We start from the raw sequence: 21,209 nt of genomic DNA on the forward strand, positions 1-21,209 counted from the left end.
TCTTTGGTATTTATCTGGGGGCTGCAATCAATACAGAATTTTTAGGTAATACCATGCCACTTAACCTTGTATTGCTTTTATTGGAATCATCTGCTAATACCATCAGCATGGTCAGGAACAAAAGGTAAGGATAAACCTGTATTATCCAGGAAATCAAATTAGATTTAAATGGTTTTTTTTAGCGTTATATTGTGAAATGAAAGCCCTAGATTCAGCCCCTTGAGCTGGCCAAGACCTTTTGCTTTGGGAGACAGAGCCAAGACTTCATTACCATACTGAGATAAAATCTCTGGCTGACTGTTTTATAAAGCTTTGAAAGCTACAGCCCTTCAGAAAGGAAAATATTTTTCTTTATTCTTATACTTACAGAAGTTACTCTGTCTTCTAGCCCAGGTAGCTCTGCTCAGTGAGCTTTGTTAATGGGAAAGTCACTGGATTAAACCATTGTCTTGAGATGAGCCTAAATAAGCACACTTTTCAAGACCAGGTGATGCCCACAGCTATTTTTTTCTTACAGTTTAGTGACATGAGCTGGAAAGACCCCTCTAATTTCGGTGAAATCTTAACATCTGAAAAGCAAAATACTCTCTTCAATATGCCTTTCTAGAGTTCAGGGTTTAGTACAGATCTCTTACAGTACACATCAGCGTTTTACTCTGACTCCCTCTGTTTTTGTCATTCATAGGTGACAGCAGGTATTCATTCATGTTTCCGAATTAGTTCTTGTGTAAGCAAGGTGCTTTTGTAATCAGACAGATGGCTTAGGTTTGATTTCTGACCTAGAGCTTGCCTGTCAGGGAAGAAAATGCCATTTATTACTATCTGAAGGATCCACAGTGACACATTACAGAGAGAACTTGGTGCTAATAACGCCAAGGTTGTGTTCAATCCCAAATCACTTAAGAGCTGAACTCAACAAGCCTTGTGGGTCCCTTCCAACTCAGAATATTCTGTGATTCTCTGAATTCAGTCTGGAGCTGGGGAGGATTGCATACAATGAAGTCCTAGGAGAAGAATCAAGGCCAGCATCCAGACACAAAAGAATCCTGCTCAAAGTGCAGAGGTTTCACATTTTTATTAGAACAAGCAGTAAACAAAATTTCCTAAGTATAAAATCTAGATCTTTTCTAGTTCTTGAAAAGAACAGACAGAAGAGTCACAGCATGAAGGGCAGATCAAGATTCTTCTCACCAGTGCCAAAGTAGACGTAGCCAAATTGCTTGGTCATTGGGACATGGTAGAATGTCAGTCCCAGCCACAGCAGGCTCCGCAGCACCACCACAGTGCCTCCCTTCTCCAGCTGGATACTCCAGGAGCCTGTGTGAAAAGATGTGCAAGTGAATCACTGGAAAAGAGAAAGAGCAAGCAAGTTCCTGCACCAAGTTATCCTAAGCTGAGAGAAGGGCTGCCATGGGTTCTGCGTGACCGGTTAACAGGGTGCAAGGCTGCACTGGAGTTTGTGACCCCTGAAAGGAGGGAAGTCGGGGAGAACATAAACCTCGATGTTTTCCTTTTGTCAGTTCAGCACTGCAGGCTGCCCTCATTTCCAGATGTCTGTCTGGGTTCACATAGTAGCATATTCCCATGGCTATGGTGGTAATGTCATATGCGTCACAGGAAGGGACCCTCAAGCTCCAGACTGGTATAGCTGATCCCCAGGAGAGACTGCAGCTATTCTTGGCTGTTTCTGAGTGGGCAGTAGTTACTCCAACAAGCTCTGCCACCTACTTGATGTAGCTAATAGCTACAGGGAGCCAAGATGAGCTACAGCAATTCTGCATAGGTATGAAATTTGTCCTTAAAATAAACTGGCATTAGTAGTGGGAATAGAAAGAAGGTGCTTTCCTCCTTCAGGGAAGACTGGTTTCTCTGATGCAGCAACTGGAAAAAAAAAAGAGAAAATTAAAAGTAGGGTATTTCCTAGCTGAGAAATTTATGGAAAAGGTTAATTCTCTTCAGTCTTTCTTGGCTCCACTGTTGAAGAGGATATGCGTGGTAGGGGCAAAGGGATTAGTTTCCACATTAATTTTGTTTTGGCTCCACAGAAGAGGTTCAGAGCCAGTGTGAAAATGCAGTTTCTTCTGGATGCAAGGAGCTCAGAGCCTCTGAGTATTTATTTTGCATCTGACATGACAGCTTGGGAATTGTGCCAGAGGGAGGGGGCTGAAGCATCAGCTTGGATTCAGTGCTGGAGGGCAAGGAGCTGCCAGAAGAAGAAAATACCAGCTTCAGCACCAAATCAGTAATGCCTAGAAGCTACAATGTAGGGAAGAAGGTTCCTGCTGAATCTCCATCTACAAAAAAAAGTAGCAGGCCCAAATTAAAAAAATTTTGTTGGAACTGTCAGGCTACCACTGGCCTAGAGTCAAGCAGTCAGCCTATCTGTATCCAAAGCCAAAATCTGCCAATTCCAGAATAAGCAGAAAGCACATAATGTGTTGGACCATTTAGGCAGTATTCATCTTTGTAGATAATTTTAGGCTCATTAATTTTAAGCTCATCAATTTATGCTATGATTCATGCTTACTCATGTCACGGTTAGACTGGGGAAGGGCTTCTGTGATTGCTGTCAGCTGCCTGTCCTCCTGCTCCCACTCACTTGTGACTCTTGGCCAATTTTAGTCACATCCGACAAAGGGCTGAAGGGCTTTAACACCCCAGGTTCCTACAGCAGGTCTCCCTGGGATGTGGCCCAAGGGCTGACTTCAGCTCCTGGAGCTTTGGTCTGCCAGCAGCTGCAAGGAAGCACAGGCTGTCAGGCCTGCCTGGCAGCCACGAGGCAGCAGCTAGCTGGGCAATCCGTGTTTCTGCAGCCTTGAGCTCTTGTGTGCTCCCTCACAGTATATGTTCTCTCATTGTGCAGTTCATGGCAAACTACAGTAGCTGAGGAAAGGAGGGAAATTGAGGGGAAATGTGGTGGCTGCAGAATCAGAAAGGAACAATACAATTCAAAACCCTGTAAAACCAGATGTTCTGAGTTGTGCTGCTCACCTGTTACCTAACTCTTCACTTTGTATTTCTGTACTTTTCAAAAGTTTCTTGGACACCACTGTTTCCTGTGTCTCCTTCAGTAGCAAGTTCCACGTTTGTTATACTATAATATGCAAGTCTTGTGTCATCTCTGATCTGTTATCTTTCAAAGTACCCTCTTCAGTCATGTGCAAATGTGGAACTCAGTGAAGAGCAAGAATACCTACCTCCTTTCTGACAGGCTGACGAGCTGCTGGACAGAAGTACAAAACAGATATGCACAGTCTTTTTGGGGAGATTTCTGCTTTGGAGAACTTCCTTCTGACTCACTCTCCTCCACATTTCCACTAAAAACAAGCAACTGGGGTTGCAGTAAAGCAGAGCACTACTTAACATTGGACGGTCAGTACAGGTATGTGCCATCTTTTCCCCTTCCTTGCACTGTGACATTTTTTACACAAGTCCTAGGTACAACATGAGCTAGTATCTTCACAAGCAGTAGTTTTACATACAAACAACTCCAGTCTCCCATCCAGTCTGTCCAGTGCCACTCATGGATACAAACTGGAATGGATCTTTTTCATAACTGAAGTAAAAATGCCTAAATTATGGTTCAGCCACTGGGACTACAAATCATGACTGAGGGGATCTGCGTGTTCTTAAGAAATTTCATCACTTGGATAGCATGGAAACCCAGATGAGGAATACTTCACTACAAGGCAGATCATCCTCTGACTGAAGCACTACAGCCATTTGCTGTCAAAGAACAAGCTTTCGGTTTCTTGAACTTTGTCTCTAAAAGTTTTCAGCATTTGCTAGTGACAGTAGCATGACCATGCATAGGAGTGTTGATCAACAAGTATCAGGCAAATAGATCTGAATGTAACAGTGACAAGTAACTCTCAATTTCTCCTTTGAATGACTGCTCCCAGCACATGGTTCTTCAGCTTGAATTTGTAGAAATGATCTACAAGTCTTTCCTCCAAATACTGGTGATACTTGCTGCAGCTTTACACACTGGTTTGTGGGGAAGGGGATGGCTACACGCCATAAACTTTTTGAAAAGTTTCTCTGACAGATAATGAGGACCTCTCATTGTCTTTGATTTAGGACCAGTCCTCTGAGAATCAAATCTGTCAAGAATAAGACTATGCCTTGCCTTGCTGGGTGGGATTATCTAATTAGTTAATGCCTCCCAACATACTGGAAGCATCTAACAATCTGGGTACATGTGATAGCTTGTTTATATATGTTTACCTACACAGATGAACCCTCTGCCTCAAACCATTTACACAGAACAAAAAGAAATGCCTGGAGCATGACAACTGGGAAAGGTAAGAGGGAAAACAGGGTTTTTAATGCTCTTAGGAACTATATCTGGATTTAGACATCTATTTGTTGGATAAATTCACAGAGGAGGTAGAGTAAATCAAGTTCAACATAATTAAATCCCCATATCTGTGCTCTGGGGCAATAGAGTACATGGATCCCTGATCTCCTCAGAACATTTTCCCAGCGACACACAGGCTTATCAATATCAGCAGAGTATTCACCAGCAGTTAACTCCACTGATCAAAAGAACTTCCCATGCACCTTCACACCTGGCAGAAGTGGACAGATACAACTGAAGATGGCTCCAATCACTTTCACATTACATCACTGAAGGCTGTGATGTGCAGTTTCTACATTTCCCTATCATCTGTCCAAGCTGCCAACTCTCAAAGGGCTTGAATTTGTCATTTCATAAATGTGAGACCTTTGGTGAATATTAATGATTGTTATAATTTCCAGCTCTTCTCTGGCCCTTCATTTTGCATGTAGTTCTAGACAAATATGAACAGTAAAGTTTTGCTGATGCTGCATAAGCCTTCGTGTGAAATGAGGGCCTGAACAAAAACAAGCAGGTTATGTAAGGGCAAACACATCTGGACCAGCACAACATAGGTTGAGAACAGGAAAAAATTACAAGAAGCTGTCTGGAACTGTAATGTCATTTTCACTGGCATCCTGTTTTCAGCCAGAATGATGATTAATCCTAGAGTTGCTCTTTATTTTGCAGAGCCAAAGAGTAGCAGCACTGCCACCTTCCACCTTCTACTAAATGTATCACTAGAGACATTTTTCTAACCTAATTATCAAAGGTGATTTTTTCAATATACTTTTCCAGACTGGACTTTTGCAACACACAAAGCCCATTCAGAAACTGCATTTGATACACAATGCTGGTGTCTCTCTTCGAAGAAGAGATTACATTAAAGTTCTGGAACCTCTCTGGGTTCTCTGGACTTTTTCATAAAGGGAAAAATTAGAACCCATTATCGCATTTTTTTTTTTCCATACCTCACCACATCAGTAGTATTTGAGGAAATGGTACATAAAACAAAATTTGAACTTGTGAGACGTGGAGAAAGTTATTCTCTCTGAAAGATACAGGACACTTGTGTTCTATCACAGATCAAATCTCACAATATTCAAACAAGATGCTTTTTTTTGGGGGGGAAGCCCACCTTTCTTGTAGGAGTTTGAAATACTGATGTCGTAAATCACACTAGAAGTACCTTAAACAGTAACTAATGAACAGTATGCAGTAATAGCTTAAAATGAATATGCCACCTTTTCTTTCTTAAGAGAAAGTCTTAGAAATGCATTTAATAATGCAATATAAAAAGAAATGAGAACTATGAAAATGAAATGCTACTTTCATTTTTTTTCTTTTTCTCTCTTTTGTTTTTTAAACTTCTGTGCTATTACAGATGGTTTTTGCGGTAAAACCGTTGCATAGATAGCTTCAGGTCTGTATTACTATCAAAATGCAGAAGTGGGCTACTGGGTCCAAATCCTTTCCATCACTGGCTGAGACTATTCCGTGGCAGTCCCTGTGTCAGACAGTATGTCTCTTTACTAAGAGACTGGGAAGCTCAAAGCATCAGTCTGTAAGGTACACCAAGATTCCTAGATAAAAGTTGTCAAGAACACAATATTTTAAAATACTATTATTTGCATTGGAGGGAATACAACTAGAACCAGGAGACAGCAAGTTAAGATTGGATTTCCTACCCTTAAGTACTGATTTTAACGTGCATCTTTGTGTGTGCTGTCTCTACATCAGGCAGCAGAGTTAACTTCACTCATCACACAAAGCTCACTGAGGTGCTGGTCATTGCTCTCACACAAGAGATTCCTACCAGTAACACTGTTCTGATGAGGTTCCCAAAGTTCAAAATACATTTCTTAAAAGACCAAGTTAATATTTAAGCTGCACCCAGCAAACTTAAGAAAGCCAAGCACTGTCTGTGCTGAAACTATTGCCTGTTTCTGCTCCAGAAGGGAAGGGAGGGAGCTGCTGTGTGGGAGGAAAGAGCATGGGAAAAGTATCCGCTGGATGAAGATCTGGAGCTTCCTATTCCCTCTTTGGATCAGGCTGCAGCCTCCACCCCTCCAAACACAGGCAGGAATTCTGAGGAGTTCCTTACATCTTTCCCAAACAAGAAAGTGCTTTGAAGATCCTGATGCTCACTCAGTGTTAAACCACTGCCTTTTTTATGGCCCTTCAACAGCTGCCAGAACACCAGGGCTGAATTTCAAAAGTCAACCTCCTTCTCAGCTTCTTCTTCCTTTGCAGTCGCCAATAGAAATCCCTGTCTCATCCCCCATGTCTGCCTCAGCTATGGGCTGAATCTGGTAATCCACAGAACCAATAGGGTGCGTGAGACATGAGCTTTTAAACAAAACCCTTTTAAGAGGGCTGTTTGCAGAAGAACTTTCCTGCTGTAACTGGTCCACTTGCAGTATGACCTCTCATAACACTGCTGCTTTGGAGGTGATTCAGCAATGCCTCATTTCAGTGCAAGCTTGAGAAGAAACAGCTTTAAGAGCTAGACAGCCTGATAGAGAGGCTCCACGTTGCAAAAGCTCACAGAGGGTCATAAAAGTGACATTATCAATTCCTCTTCAAAGGAGAAAACGTCTCAAGGGAAAAGCAGCCACAGTGTGGTTGCACTTACCATTAACACATTATGCTGCCACAAGAGCAGGTTATAGCATCTATTGCTGCAGTTAGTCTTGAGTGAGAGTCAAGTATGGAGTTACAGGACAAATATTAACACCCAGAGAGGGGCAACATAACCATTTTCCTCTGCAAAAGCAGCCGCTGCTTGGCTGCATGACCCCAAGCACTTAGAGCTGACAAAGCTTCACTACACCCATGGGATTTGGCTTCCATTTCCCTCCAGCAGAAAATCCTACACTGGGAAGAGCTTCCTACTTCTAATTTGTTGTCTGTAGGGAGCAAAGACAAATTACAAACCAGAGCAGCTGTAAGGAAAGGTCACTGTGCTTTGGCTCTCAATAAATTGTGCCACACGGACATTTCACACACAGCCTACCAGCCATAAGGACACATCCAAACAGTCCTATGTGGGGCCCAAACTCCTTCATGCCACTTACTGGCTGCAAACTAAATCTCTTCCATTTGCTTGACACACCACCTGCACCCCATATGTTAACACTGCTGTCAATATTTCCAATTCCCCATATAACTATTTAATAATAATTAAATAAAAACACAGACTGGTTGCAGGTTGAGTACTATTTTTAAAAGTCTCCAGAGCCAGGAAAGCACAGCTTACAGTCAGATGCTGCCAAGCAGCTCTTGCATGGTCCTAATGCCTGCCATGTCCTTGATGCACAAATACCACCCAAATGCCCAAACCCCAAAGTAAAATGGTCATACTTCAGAGGCTTTCCATTATCCTCTCCCACTGGGGATGCCTCTGCTGTAGAAATGATTTTGACAGGCCCAGCTCTTTTATTTACATGTGAAGAACCTGTTCCTGCTGACAAGGAAGACTCAGGGATTGCAGTGCTGTCCCAGATACACGGTATTCAGGTACCTCCAAGTTAAAATGAAATTTAGGTCATACTTAGACATCCGACAACAGTACTGCTTAATCCAACTGAAGCAGCCTCTGCCCTCAAACCCTTATTCCCGCCCTCATCGTTCTTCCATCATAGAGACCACAAAAGTGTTTATTTACTGCTTAGTGAGTCAGGTTGGGTTTGAACTGAAAAATATGCTAGACAGAAATAACATTATTTTTCCAGCTGGAATCTGCACAGCCAGCAGTGCCAACACAAAAGAAGGGACAATACACAGAAATAAATGAGCACCAGAAGATGGGAAGAACTGAAAAAGCTAGCACTGAAGTAATACACATCAAATTAGAGCCTCCCTTATAGCTCTGTTAGTTTGCCCTTTAGTCCTAAATCCACCTGATAAAACAAAACAAAACAAAAATATCCTAATTAAGAGAAAGATGCAGACTGCACAAAAAGCATTGGAATAAAGACTTGGAATAGGGCTGTGCTCTGGAGGAAACAGCAAGACCATATGCAATCAAAACTTAAAAGGAGTAGGAAAAACTGATTAAAATCCATGCTATTTGTATTCTGACAACTACAGTACAGATCACTGGATGTTGGGTTTTCTGTAGTAAATTCAGAAATCTCTCAGAGTGGCAAATCACCTCCTTCCAAAGCACAAGTTTATGCTGGATCTCATCACACTCCATATTTCTTGTTCAGCTGGTCGCTGTGGAAACGTTTTTGGAGCGTGCCAGGAGTCACGTAGCATCTACCTGGGGAGCCCCTGCATTAATCCGTCACCTTCGTGGGTTTCTCTGAGCCCATTGGTTGGTAGGAAGAAAAAGGAGTCTCTCGCCCCTCCCTGCTCTGAATGAAAGACGCTTCCTCTAAATCTTGCTACAGGATTTCAGGCTCAATTCAGCTTCTTTGAGGCTTTTGTCACCAAACAAATGTGATGTCTTTGAAAGAAAGATTAACAGTTTGATGAAAGGATGCAATGGGCAGCTTTGTTCTAGCCTGCTTCCCCTAGAGCTTTTGGTCACTGTCATTTTCTTACCCACGGGAGAATATCTGTCTGACTCTCAGAGGAGATTATGGCCACCTTGTAAGATTTTTCCTCTCCTGGTAACAAAGCACTGGCCACTTTTAGGAGGTGATAATGATGAACAGGGGCTGGATTAGGGGCAAAGAACCTCACATTGATCTCTGAATTCTGAGAAAACACAAAGGAGTCGATGCTGGGATTCAAAACCCACCAAATGCTTAGAGCACATCCAGTTCGCTCTCCTGCAGGACAGGCAAGTCCACAAGCCCTGTCAGTCCCCCAGCTGTAGTTCTTACCTCATCATCAAATTAGCAAGGCTAGTTAAAAGAGCTTGGGATAAGGAACAGATGGCACAGATTATAAACTGTTGATGTTTTTGTACTAAACTAGATACGAATTCTGGACCAAATTACCCAAAGAGTTTACCAGTTCCTGAGAATAGTGTCACACTGAGCATTTCCACACAGCACAGTGCAATGCTAATTCTGAACACTAAAGGCTAAGCGTCTTTTAATGCCTGTGATAGCCTAGCTACTTCTGCTCAGCGTAACTGCTGTACCAATATACCCGAAGATTAACTGTCCCTTGTCCTTTTCCCTTTACACACTGCCACGCACCCCTTCAGCGTGCAGAATTTCAATCCATACAATATTTGTGTACAGTAAAACAAGATAATGTCATTCGCTTCCTCCTTTCAAAAGCTCTGTGGCCAAATGGGCAGCAAACAGCAAAGCAAAGCTATATGCAGAGCCGGCACCAATGTCTATGACCGCACAGGCAGGAGCTGCCACTCCTTGGAGCCCCTTCAGAAATAGATCACTCCTAGCAAAAGCTGACCTCATTCTGACTTCAGTGACATAGAAACTGTCTTAGGATTTCCCCCACAAGTAATTTTTCATCATTCCCTAGAGAAAAAGTTGGGCCAAGGCTGACTGATGCAGTGATAAACCTGCAGCTTCTGGTTCTATAAGGCTTTACCAGCATTTCCCATTATTTTAGCAAGAAGTCCATCTCCTTTTTATGTCTAAGGAACCAGGAGTTTAAATGGAGACCGGGTGGGTCATGATTTCTTTCACTGTGGAGAAAAAAACCCTTTAAATTAAAACCCTTTTCAACCCTGGAAAGTTGCTATGAAGACTCTGTTTCTGTCCTCATTCTTTCCCTACAGCAGTCTGGAGGATGAAGGACTCCACCACAGCTCTCAGTTGATGAGCAGCCCTGTTCCAGTACAAACTCATCCAAGGTCTGACTAAACAATACCCTGAGGTGATGTAGACCCAGGACCCCAAAGCACTGAATACGCTGCTTTATTACCCATAGACACAAAGCCCAAGGAAAACAGGCTCCTTTCCAGTAATCAGACTATGATCAGCCAGTCAGAAGGCCTAACACTAGCTGGCTCAGGAGTCCTACCGTGCTGCCACATGAGAGGTTCCGGTCTGATCTTGAACTCCTGAGCTGGCAGCACCCCATCTTGTAGGAGAGACAGCATATTGTATTGCTCCCAAGCAAGACTTTCTTGGAATGTGCAGGAATGCCTCTCAGTGAGAATTCCTCTCACTGAAGGAATGGCCTTAACAGCCTCTACACATCACTGGCAAAAATTAGGAGTGACCCTTCTTTTGAAGAATGTAGGGGACATGCTTATATATCGTGTATGTCCATTTGCATGCATGTGATCTCTATGGATGCTGAGAAAGCCATTGAAAAGCCTAGTGACCATTCCAGAACCTGGCTAAGCTTGAAAGGGAGAGAATATCTTCTCTATACCTACAGTTCAGGAGGCCGGTTCCAGACACAGTCTGGAAACTCAGGACATACCTTTTCCTTGACTTGATGCTGTTCTTGGGATTTTCTTTCTTATTTTACTTTTCCATGGTTTCTTTTTCTGTGCTCAGCACTGACAATGCTGGCACCATAGTGCACCCTGCTGGAAGACGGCAGCTAAAGTAATCCTGGGATTATTTCTGGGTATTGCTGACTTGAGTTTGAACAGAGAAATTCAGGTACCAGTGTTTTACTAACAACCCACTAAGCCAGCTACTGGGTTCGATTTTCAGGTCAGAAATCCTACCGTTCTGAAGCACACTCATCTGGTTTTCTCATTTGCTAACACTGTATTCTAAAACTTGTTTGTCAAAACTACTTGTATTAATGTCAGGTAACTCCATGGGATTCTGTAGCTCAGTTTCATGCATTCACCAAGCCTAGAGATCAATCTCCTAACGAGGAATGAGGATAGCTGTGAGCCATGCTAGGTATTTCAGTCCACATTTTCGCTACCTCTTTTTATCCTTGCGAACATGAAGTACTGCCCTCTCATTTATTATGAGTCTTTTAGTTTGGATTTCAGTGAGACAGCTTGAAAAGCCTTGTCCCCGTGTGGCTCTTGGCAGGCTAAGGAGTAAAGTGCTCTTGCTCTCAATTTCACAGAGCTGGGGAGGTGCTGCTTATTGTTAAGCAATGAAAGGGGAGGGCTCAGGTCACATCTGTGAAATGTTAGTGGAGAAGGGAGGCTGGGTGAAAGTAGGTGGCCAGCACAGCATAGCACTTCGCTGGATTTTGCGAGGCCACTAGGGAGATAGGCAGCCATTTGTCTTAGAGCCCTGATAAAGGGCCCTCGCCTCTGGTGGCTGGCTGGGGGCTGTAAATACCTCTGCAGACACAGACTCTTCAAATGGCTGGAGACCGAGGCTGATAGGGGATTAATCGCCTTGAAGGGAGGAGGGAGGGGGGAGGGAGATGGAAAGCAAGTTAATTAGCTGTGTTAATGTATGGAGATAAAGCAGGGTCGTGCCTCCTGGACTTCTTCCTTCCTGCACCCTGACTTTTGGGACAGCCATGATGGGGCTACCAAAATGGCCCTTGAGAGCAACCACGGAAACTATCTCCCACTTAGAAATGCGGCCCCTCCATCTTCAAGGACCCATTAGGCAACAGCTTTTGCTAAACCGATAAAGACCGTGCTAATGAACCTCAGATGACAGGAGGTTAGTGTTCTAACCGAGGCTACTGTTCAGCAAGCTTACAGAAAAGCTCGTGCTCAAAGTTTTCAGCCAAAGAAATGGCAACAAATCCCTTTATCTGTAATGCTGTGTAAGGAGTGCTCCAAAACCACTGCACTTTCCGGTGAAGAAATAGAGCTACAATCCAAGTGGCTGTCACTTCCTCCACAGTCAAATGGTAAAGGAGCTGGAATGATCTTCTGTCTAGGCACTTTTCCTATCCTACCTTCATCTTGAAACAGCAAGTAGACAAGACTCACTGATTCACCCTGCCACTGTATAGCCATTTGGACTGATGCTGTAAAATGTCTCCCAGCAATAATGATCCACAATGGCAGTAAAACAGGAATCTCCTCGGTCCTCTTTTGAGCCCTCATATATCATTCAGAAAGCAACGCCAGCTGAAATGAGCTGACTTGCACTTGGAACCCATTGTCACCTTTGTGTTACTGTCACTGACAATGAAGAAGTCCAAGCTGAACATCACCCTCCATGGCTGTCATCAAGTTTATGGCCAGGCATACCAGAATCTGGGCTCCTACGTACCACTGCCCATTAAACTGAAGTCACTCACACATGTCTGGGACTATCAACTTGTATTTGCATGTGACTGAAACACAATTCCCAGGAAGACATCCAGCATGATGTTAAGATACCAAGAGACATAGGTTCATCCATTATCCTTGCTAACTGGAAATTTTTTCACTCTTAGAAGTTGTACCTCATTGTCCATTTTAGTTCTGGTATAAGTTTTAGCTGCTGATTCCTGTTATGACTTTCTCTGCTATAATAAATAGATCTTCAGTACCTAATACTTAAACTCCACCAAGTATTTACACAGTGCAATACAGCCATTCTCACGGGCTTTTCCTCAAGATAAACAGATCAAACTGTTTATGTCTCTCACCAGCCCTTGAATCATTTTGTGACTTTTTTCCCTGCAATTCTCCAGTTTTGCAATGTGCAGTAATCCAGTTATGATTCCACTAACAGTACAAAATTAAAGTCTCCCCTCTGTTCCTAGTTGTTACACCCTTGTTTATGTATCTGCAGATCAAGTTACCTTTTTAAGTCTCAGTATCAGCCTGAGAGCTGATGTTCAGTGGGTTGTGCCTGGATTTCCTTTCAGAGCCACAGTTTCTAAAATACAATTCTCAAAGTCTGACTTAGAGTCCTTACTTTCCTCATGTGACTTTTCAGGTAGGTACATCAAAATATACTGTATTTAAGTAAGCCCAGTTTTCCAGATCTATGTATCCATCCTGCCCTTGTCATTATTTGTCTCTCCACTAACCCTTTACTTTCAGATCATTTATAAATAAGTTGAAGAATATCAAAGCACTGGTCCCTTTCTGACCTCTCCCAGAAACACACCCATTCAGTGAATTCTGAATCACAACTGCTAGGGAAGATAAAAATTAGGGGAATCATTCTGCAATGCTGGGATTTATTAAAGATTATTATGCCACAAGTCTCCTGAGATAATGATTTCAGAAGTAACTTATCTTACTCTGCCATTTTAATGTTTTTGATCCACAGTAAATGTTCTTTAACTCTACCCTCCCTTAGCAAACAATCTGAAAACTGTCTGAAACAATATTTTATTGTCTTTGTTTGATGTAAGTCCATATTCTTTCCAAAAAGAAACCAGAAAAAAAATTGAGCTCTTCTGCCCTTCCACACGCTTACCAGCCTTTTTACCATCACCATTTAGTGACAATTTACAGTACCTTTACTATGCTTTCTTTTCTTCTCAATATAGTTTAAAAAAAATCTGCTTCACCGTTGTCACGGACTACTCCATGACATCCAGTTATTCTGGCTCCCTTTGTCATTCTCTACTCATTATAAATTCCAATTTATATCACTCATTAATCATTCCAAACCTTCTGCATTTCCTTTTATATGTCTTTTTTTATTCTAATTTCTACTCTTAATCTACAAGTGAACTGTGGTAGGTTTTAAGCCAAAGGCAGCTATTTACTGATTGGGGGTCATGACTTTTGAAGAAAGTCTTCTCATATAAATCCTATTTCCACTCATATCTTTTCCTATCTAGACATACCTTCCTGCCTACATCAGTTTTTAGCAGTCTTCTGTTGGTCTCCCTTATCTCCATATCAAAGTGATCTGAGCCAGTAATCTCTAACAAACCCTCAGAGTCAAGTTATTGCTTTTCTGAATTGCAGTTTGAAAGTGCCAAAGAACTGAATTCTTCATCCCTTGTTTCACCTCCTTCCAAGCTTTCCATTCTACACTAGTATCTCAGGCTTTCACTCATCCCCTTTCTTTATCCTTGCAGAATGGGGCATAGTCTCATCTGATACCAGGGTCACAGTAAAATCAACCTTCCCCCTCCGTTTTTGCTTCCCCCATCATTATCAATGCCTGAAAAGTGTCTATTATTTCATATCTTCACAACATTAAGTCATCAACTGAAAATGCTGAAGGCATGCTAGGAATTATTGCTATTTGCCTTGCCATTCCATTATCTACAAGCAGATGTAAAATTGCCACAGCCCTAGTTCCTGAAATACTATGTCCAGGGTTCCAAACTCCATGCAGCAGAAAGGACAACACTGGCAATGTGCCAGCAGCTGAAAGGCCACATCTAATTGTGCATAAAGTTGAGCAGATTGTCTGCTTAGACTAGAGCAAACAAGCTTATCTTTAATGCAGACATATGGCCAGCAAAACCTACAGATCCCAGCATGCAACGTTCTGGCCAGCTGGCCATTTGGATCAGGATGAAGCATTGCATGATCTGATACTGTGGTGACAGAAGATCTGTATCACAGCCCCTCCACGTTCATGCTGTCAAGACAAGGTTTTCATTTCCCACTTTTCTGTAGAATCATTTTTTTAAATGCATTTTTTAAAAAAAAAGCTAAGTCAGCCATTTGTCTGTGGGAGCTGAGACACCAAGAAAAAACAGACAGAATGATTAAAGGAGGAGCAGCAACATATTCTGAACTTTTAAAGTGCACAGATAACCTGATAGATAGACACACTGACAGAATCTGGAACCTGCAAACACCACAGATATCACTGGTAGAGATAAGAATGGCAGACAGTTTTGTTACAAAACTCCAGGTTTTCCAATTTTGCACTAAACTCTGCTTTTACCATTGTTGCCTTTATTCAACCCAGTTTTAACTTCCTTTCTTCCCACCTCTCAGCTGTCATATAAAATGTTCTCTCTGCCTCCAACTTTCCATTCTGTAAGACACCTCTGCTCTCCTATAATGACACACCATATATCTTATGACAGTTACCCCCTTGACAGCCATCACAGATGCTAAGTCTCCAATTAATAGAGAAAACTATTCCAACAGAGTTGTTACTTTTAGACAGGTTAAAATCAGCCCTTAATCTCTCAGCTCTGTTCTTTAGGTCTTTTAAGATGCTAGGGGAATTTAGCCAATGCAGGCTGGGAGCTTCACTCCAATGTCACTTACCCCCAGATCACGTCTTATGTATTTATTGAGAAAAGAGACAATTCTAGCTTCAGTCACAATTATAGATGCAATAAATTTGAGAATTCCTACTTCTGCTCTGACAATAACTGTTCAAGACAGGATCTAACCAGGAAAGGCAAGAAAAGCTTTGGGTCAAAATGAAGGGATTTGCCAGAGCTATGAACAACATGTCAGTAAATATAAAAAGCACTGTCTACTTTTTCTGCTCTGTCAGGACCAACATGCACTGTCAGAGCTCCAGGAAAGTAATCTGAGAACCAGAGTTTGAGTATCTCACAACCAGGAGTGACTCTGGCAAAGCCATGCTGATAAAATCAGCAGAAAGCCTGAGTCTGTCCTGGCTTTTTTTCCATCACATTTTCACAAGCAACCAGTACTTTTAGGCAACCTGAATGCTTGTTAAAGGAGCTGGGTTGATCTTTCTTTAATGTTAGAGCTTCTATCTGCATGTGATAGAATGCAATTAGAGAGGCTACATGCCTTGCTGGTCCTGTAACCAGTTACTGTCTTACTTCTTTCACCTCATCCCCAAATTCAGGACAGAGCAGGCAGAGCTGCACAGGGCACCATGATGAATCTTCTCTTCCACTAAGAAGCGTCCAGCTGCATTTTAGTTCAGGTAGTCTTTCAGAGGAAACTTTTTTAAGAATACAGAAATCTACACTAACAGCAACATCCACCTGGGAAGGGGGTAAAGGTTCATGCTTACACAGACATCAGGCTTCCATAGGAACACAATCATGACAATGGCACAACTGAGCCCTATCTTCTATCTGCCACCAGGTAAAATACAGCTACAAGTCAAATTTGGTTTGAAGACTTCAACAAAACCACCATCTTCATGTCTAACACATGGTGTGTCTCCCTACCATGAGGGAGGGAGGAATAAAGGGGGGGAGCAGCATGAAGACAAGCAGTAGCAAAACTCAAACTACCATACAAAACTGCAGCTAAAATTTTCTTAGGAGATATCTAGGATCTAATCCCTCTTGCAATTCTGCTTTGAGTCAAAAGGGCCACCTCAATGAGGGTGTATGTAAAAATGCGCAGTCTCTCCAGACTACACCTCTGAAAAACGACTGCATAAAAGCACTCCCAGTAAGTTGAAGAGTCGTTTAGATTTTAGCAGTTTATGCTCTGTCAGAAATGTTCAGAATTCAGGCAGGAACTCACATTCTCAGTTCTTTTCTTGCCAGAGGGAAGACTGGGAGGAGGGGGTAAGAAGAGAGAGGAAAGGAGAGAGAGAGAATCTTTAAGGCTATTTCCAACACTGGCAATTCACTGTCCATCCACTCAATTCCATCTGGCACAGGTCATCTAGTATCTTATCCTATTACTCCTGGACTGGAATAAAATAACAAATCTAAGTTTGAATTGTTTCCCGAGAGTCTCCCTAGACAGAGGACATGAAAACACTTGGTCCAATAAAAAAATTGCAGCAAATCAGCTAAAACCAGATAGAAACAAATAACAAGTCACTCCCATCTCTTTAGAGAAATATCCTGCCAGAGGGATCCCTGGAAGAGACTTTAAATATATTTGCAGTTGTCCAGCAGAACAGTAGAGATGTTAACTGAAGATACAATCTGGTATGCCTGTATTTTTTTCTCCTTTCACGGTGTATAATCCTGCCAGAGTACAGACTATTCCAACACAGTTTATCAAAGGAACATTTGAATTCAGCCTCTCTGAGATATCAGCTTGGTGTTAATGAGAGCCCATTTAGATAAAGAAGATAAATACTGGGTGGAACAAGAGGTGTGAAATACTTCAAACCACATAAATTCCCTCTATCACTGGTGGAGTTATCTCTCCCAATAGGGTCACCAGTTGTCACAGGCTTTACAGAAGTCAGGAGAGAATATGGCACTGAAGCAGTGTGGTCAGACCTGTAGTGAGGATGTGACAGCCCTGGTACACTTACATCTTTCTGTTGTAAGCATCAATTTAGAATTGCATAAAGCAGGAAGTAACTAGAATATTTAGTAAAGGATAAAGTTCCTTTATAGATTCACAGAAATTTCTCATACCACCTCTACAGTAACCCACACCAGTCCCCTCAGTGTTTCCAAGGCTACTCAAATTTCCCTATTGCCTTTCCTTTCATTGCATCTGTTGATTCTGCTACCTTTACCTCGTGGGATATCATGCTCCAGAGAATCTAGAAAGTCGATGGATGGGTCCAGGTTGGCCTTTTCCAGCAGGGTTTTATTCTTCAGGTTAACAGGCTCAGTGAAATGGAAATAGGAACTTAACTTTTTTGCCTCCACCAAAGACAGACCTGCAAATGGCAAACAGCCATTGGTGAACATTAATACATACAAAATAAACTAGGGTAACATTTGAGTTATACTCTCAAGTATAACCTTGTTTCTCTAATGCCCACAGCCTAGAATTACAATCTAGGACAGAATCACAATCTTTCTCCAGTAGACTCCACAGAAGGCTTGTCAGAAACAGGTGTCAGCACTCCCTGATGCTGTGCATTGCAGACCATTCTGACTGCAGTCCCACATAACCAATGGGTACCGACTTTAAGGACAACTTTCTGTGCCCATTTGGTCATATCCTATATCTAAATGGACAAATCACTACATCTGTGATTGCTAAACTACAGTTTATACAGACAAATGATTCATCTTATGAGTCAGACCTATTACTGACTCCTTTCCCACTTTTGAGAGTTGAATCATGCACCTGAACATTAGTGGCACTGGATTCTCTCCTCCCTATTCATCTTATCCAGGGGAAAAAAAAACAACTGAAACCAAAACATCAGTTAGAGAAAGTCATCTTAATTTGCAGCCTTTATGATCAAAGTACAGTTGATCCTGATAAAAGACAATCAGAATTTACCTTCAAAGTGTCTGTTTTCATGCACAGACCCAAGAGGAGTCTTCACAAATGCCCCCCGGGGGACGATACCAACTTCTCTGTCTATCTGTTCTATCGTAGCTATGAGGCGGGCCTCCTCCTTCATCACAGGCTTTAAAGAAAAATAGGGACATTTTAAATATTGGGCTTTCCTTGCTTTCATTTCTGAAAATAAACTTGAGGTGACAAGGGACTCATCATCTTGGAGTCTAATGGCACTAAGAGGACCTCAAAAGACATTTCTCTCCTAACAGATGACAGAAAACATGGCTAGGAGCAGACAGTTTAGAACCACCAGAGATCTAACTATCCATCCCTTCATCTGTTCTTTCCTTCCTCTCAATTCCCCTACTTATGTCTTGTCTTCATTTACAAAGAATGCTACCTGCAGTTACTATTAAAGCTTCAGAAACCACAGTGAGGATCTGTACCAGTTGTGCATAATAAAGCAGAAGGGATATTTACTATTTCTGAGGCCTGTCAACAAAAACTGCAGTAAGAGTCCAATCAAGAAGCTGTTGCTACACAATGACAGCAATGATTACAGAGTTACAGAATATTCTGAGTTGGAAGGGACCCATAAGGATCATCAAATCCAACTCTTAAGCGAACATCCCATAGAGTGATTGAAACAGCAACTTTGGTGTTCTAAGCACCGTGCTCTAACCAAGAGGAAACTGTGTATCTTTTGCCTGACCACATGCTCATGCTGCTCATTACAAACGAGGAGTAGCCACCACCTGTCCAGTGCGAGGGGCGCAAATGTAGTGACCAGAGTTCGAAAGCGTTTTGCTGTATTTACCTCCTTCCCACTTTCCATCAGTCTTGCAGCAGCTTCTGCGTTTATCTCAGACAAGTTGTACTCAAAAGAAGGATCGCCCTGAAAGCGGCCCTTCACCTGCTCAGCCAGTGCAAGCATCTCCTTGGTGGCCGGCGTCAGGAGGCTCCAGTCCAAGCAGTTCAAGCTGCCAACGACAAGCACGACTCAGGGCCGAGCCCATTAGAGACCAGGGCTCGGAGCAGCTCCGCCAGGCCCCTGAGGGCACAGCGAGGCTCCCCCCGAGAGCCGGGCAGCACCCCCCGATCCCACAGCCCCAGCCCCGGCCCCGCACCTGTACAGGCGGCAGCGGGGCGCGGCGCGGTCGGGGCCCAGCCCCTCGGCGATGTAGTAGGCGCCGCGCAGGCCCTGGATGCAGCCCCAGAACCAGACCCGCTCGAAGCGGTAGTCGCGCTGCACCAGCGGCAGCGAGGCGCCCAAAGCCGCCCGCCGCTCCGGGCTGAGCCCCACGCCGCCGCCGGCCACCAGCGCCAGCGCCGTGGGCAGCGACTGCGCCTCCATGGCGCTCCGCGTCCCCGCGCTGTTGCCGGGACACCGCGGCCCGCCCGGGGCCCGCCCGCCCGGGGTCCCTCCGCGCTTCCGCCGCCGCAGCGAGGGACGGGGCGGGCAGCGCCGGCGGTGCCGGGCTGGGCTCGCCCTTCCCCGACACTGAGACATTGAGGAGCAGCAGCCCAGTGAGGATGTGTTTGTGGGTGTCTGCCTGCGCTGTGCTCCTCGGTTTCGAGAGGCCTAAATCCAAAACCAAGTCCAAAACGCAGGCGGGCGTACAAATGCCTTGCTCCGGGATACCACAAACGGCTCCGTTTGCTTTATTTCTTACATGGACAGCAGGGAAAAAAAACCCTTCTGCTTACTGTCGTAATCTCACTGCTGACAATGTCACTCTTACAGATCCTGAGGAGGACTTGGAATTGATTAGAGGACTGAAGCACCTCCCCGATGAAGAAAGGGGGACTTCTGAGAAAGTGAGGCTCACAGGCTGAGAAAGCTGGGACTCTCCAGCTTGGAGAAGGTTTTATGGAGACCTCATAGCAACGTTCCATTACCAACAGGGAAGCCAGAGAGGAACTCCTCCTCCGGAATCTAGTGATAGGACAAGGAGTGATGGGTACAAACTGAAAGAGAAGAAATTTAAGTTAGATACTAGGAAGGAAATCTTTACCATGAGCATAGTGGGGCTGTGGAAGCTGCAACCCTGGCAGTGCTCGAAGCCAGGTTGGGTAAGGCCTTGAGCAATGTGATCTCGTGGGAGGTGTTGGGATTAGATGATCTTTAAAGTCCATCCCAATCCCTTAGCATTCCATAATACTGTGATCTTATCTAGCTTGTGTACCTCTATAAATAAATGGCTTATTTATAAATTACAGCATTTGGATTGCTCTTTGGCAGCTCATTTTGCTGAATCACAGACATTCAGGAAACAGCTCCTACCCTAAAAATCTTGCCGTCTGTGTTAACACAAAATACAATAAATAAGTAATGAGATTGTGCAGCTGCTTAGACAAATAGAATTTCTATTTGACGTCTTCAGGAAATTTAAGCTTTTATATGTGTGCATTATATAAATAAATACATGCATGCACTTACATTTAAATCCATTGTAAAGTCATAAATTCTTTCTTTTTCATTTGTTTCCTGTTCACTTCTAAGAAAAACACTGATCCTGGCACGGTTGTCACCTGATTTTTTGTCAAGTGAGTTGTTTAATGGGCTGTACAGCACACAAGCTGACCCATTAGCTTTACTTACCCTGTACAAAAGGCAACTCAGATTCCTGAAGATTAACCACCTTCTCTTTGGCACGAGTTAGGCAGGACACACAGGAGTGACCTCAGACCGCTGCCACCTACCTGTGCCTGATTTGCTCAATGGAATAGGAATTTTCAGGCTTTGTAGACTCATTTAATCACTGATTTCTCTAGAAGTGTGTGTTAGCATTTTATGCTGGGGCTACGATTGACCAGTAAACAGCAGAAATGCAAGCCAAACTCATTTCACATGAGTCAGAGAGGCAACCCAGGATCATAATGAATTTCTGCCACTGTCAACCACAGCTGGATTCAAACCAGATGCCAACAGCAGAGAGGCTCTTTAGCCTGTTATGGATCTTCTAAGCCACCTAGTCTCTAGTCTTT

General features: G+C 43.3%; 1 protein-coding gene across 1 annotated transcript; it reads right to left on the reverse strand.

Annotated features, from left to right (window-relative positions):
* Window positions 1-1,060: 1,060 nt before the first annotated feature.
* On the reverse strand, window positions 1,061-19,611 carry RSPH9 (radial spoke head component 9). The gene is made up of 5 exons (XM_014878128.2): window positions 19,349-19,611; window positions 19,039-19,201; window positions 18,219-18,348; window positions 17,497-17,643; window positions 1,061-1,317 (listed from the first exon to the last, which is right to left on the reverse strand). Exons 1-5 carry the CDS (start codon window positions 19,573-19,575, stop codon window positions 1,157-1,159), a joined length of 828 nt encoding a protein of 275 aa, XP_014733614.2. The 5' UTR covers window positions 19,576-19,611; the 3' UTR covers window positions 1,061-1,156.
* Window positions 19,612-21,209: the final 1,598 nt, after the last annotated feature.

The sequence above is a fragment of the Sturnus vulgaris genome, chromosome 3 (genome assembly GCF_052056855.1).
Source record: "Sturnus vulgaris isolate bStuVul1 chromosome 3, bStuVul1.hap1, whole genome shotgun sequence".
Lineage (NCBI taxonomy): Eukaryota > Metazoa > Chordata > Aves > Passeriformes > Sturnidae > Sturnus > Sturnus vulgaris.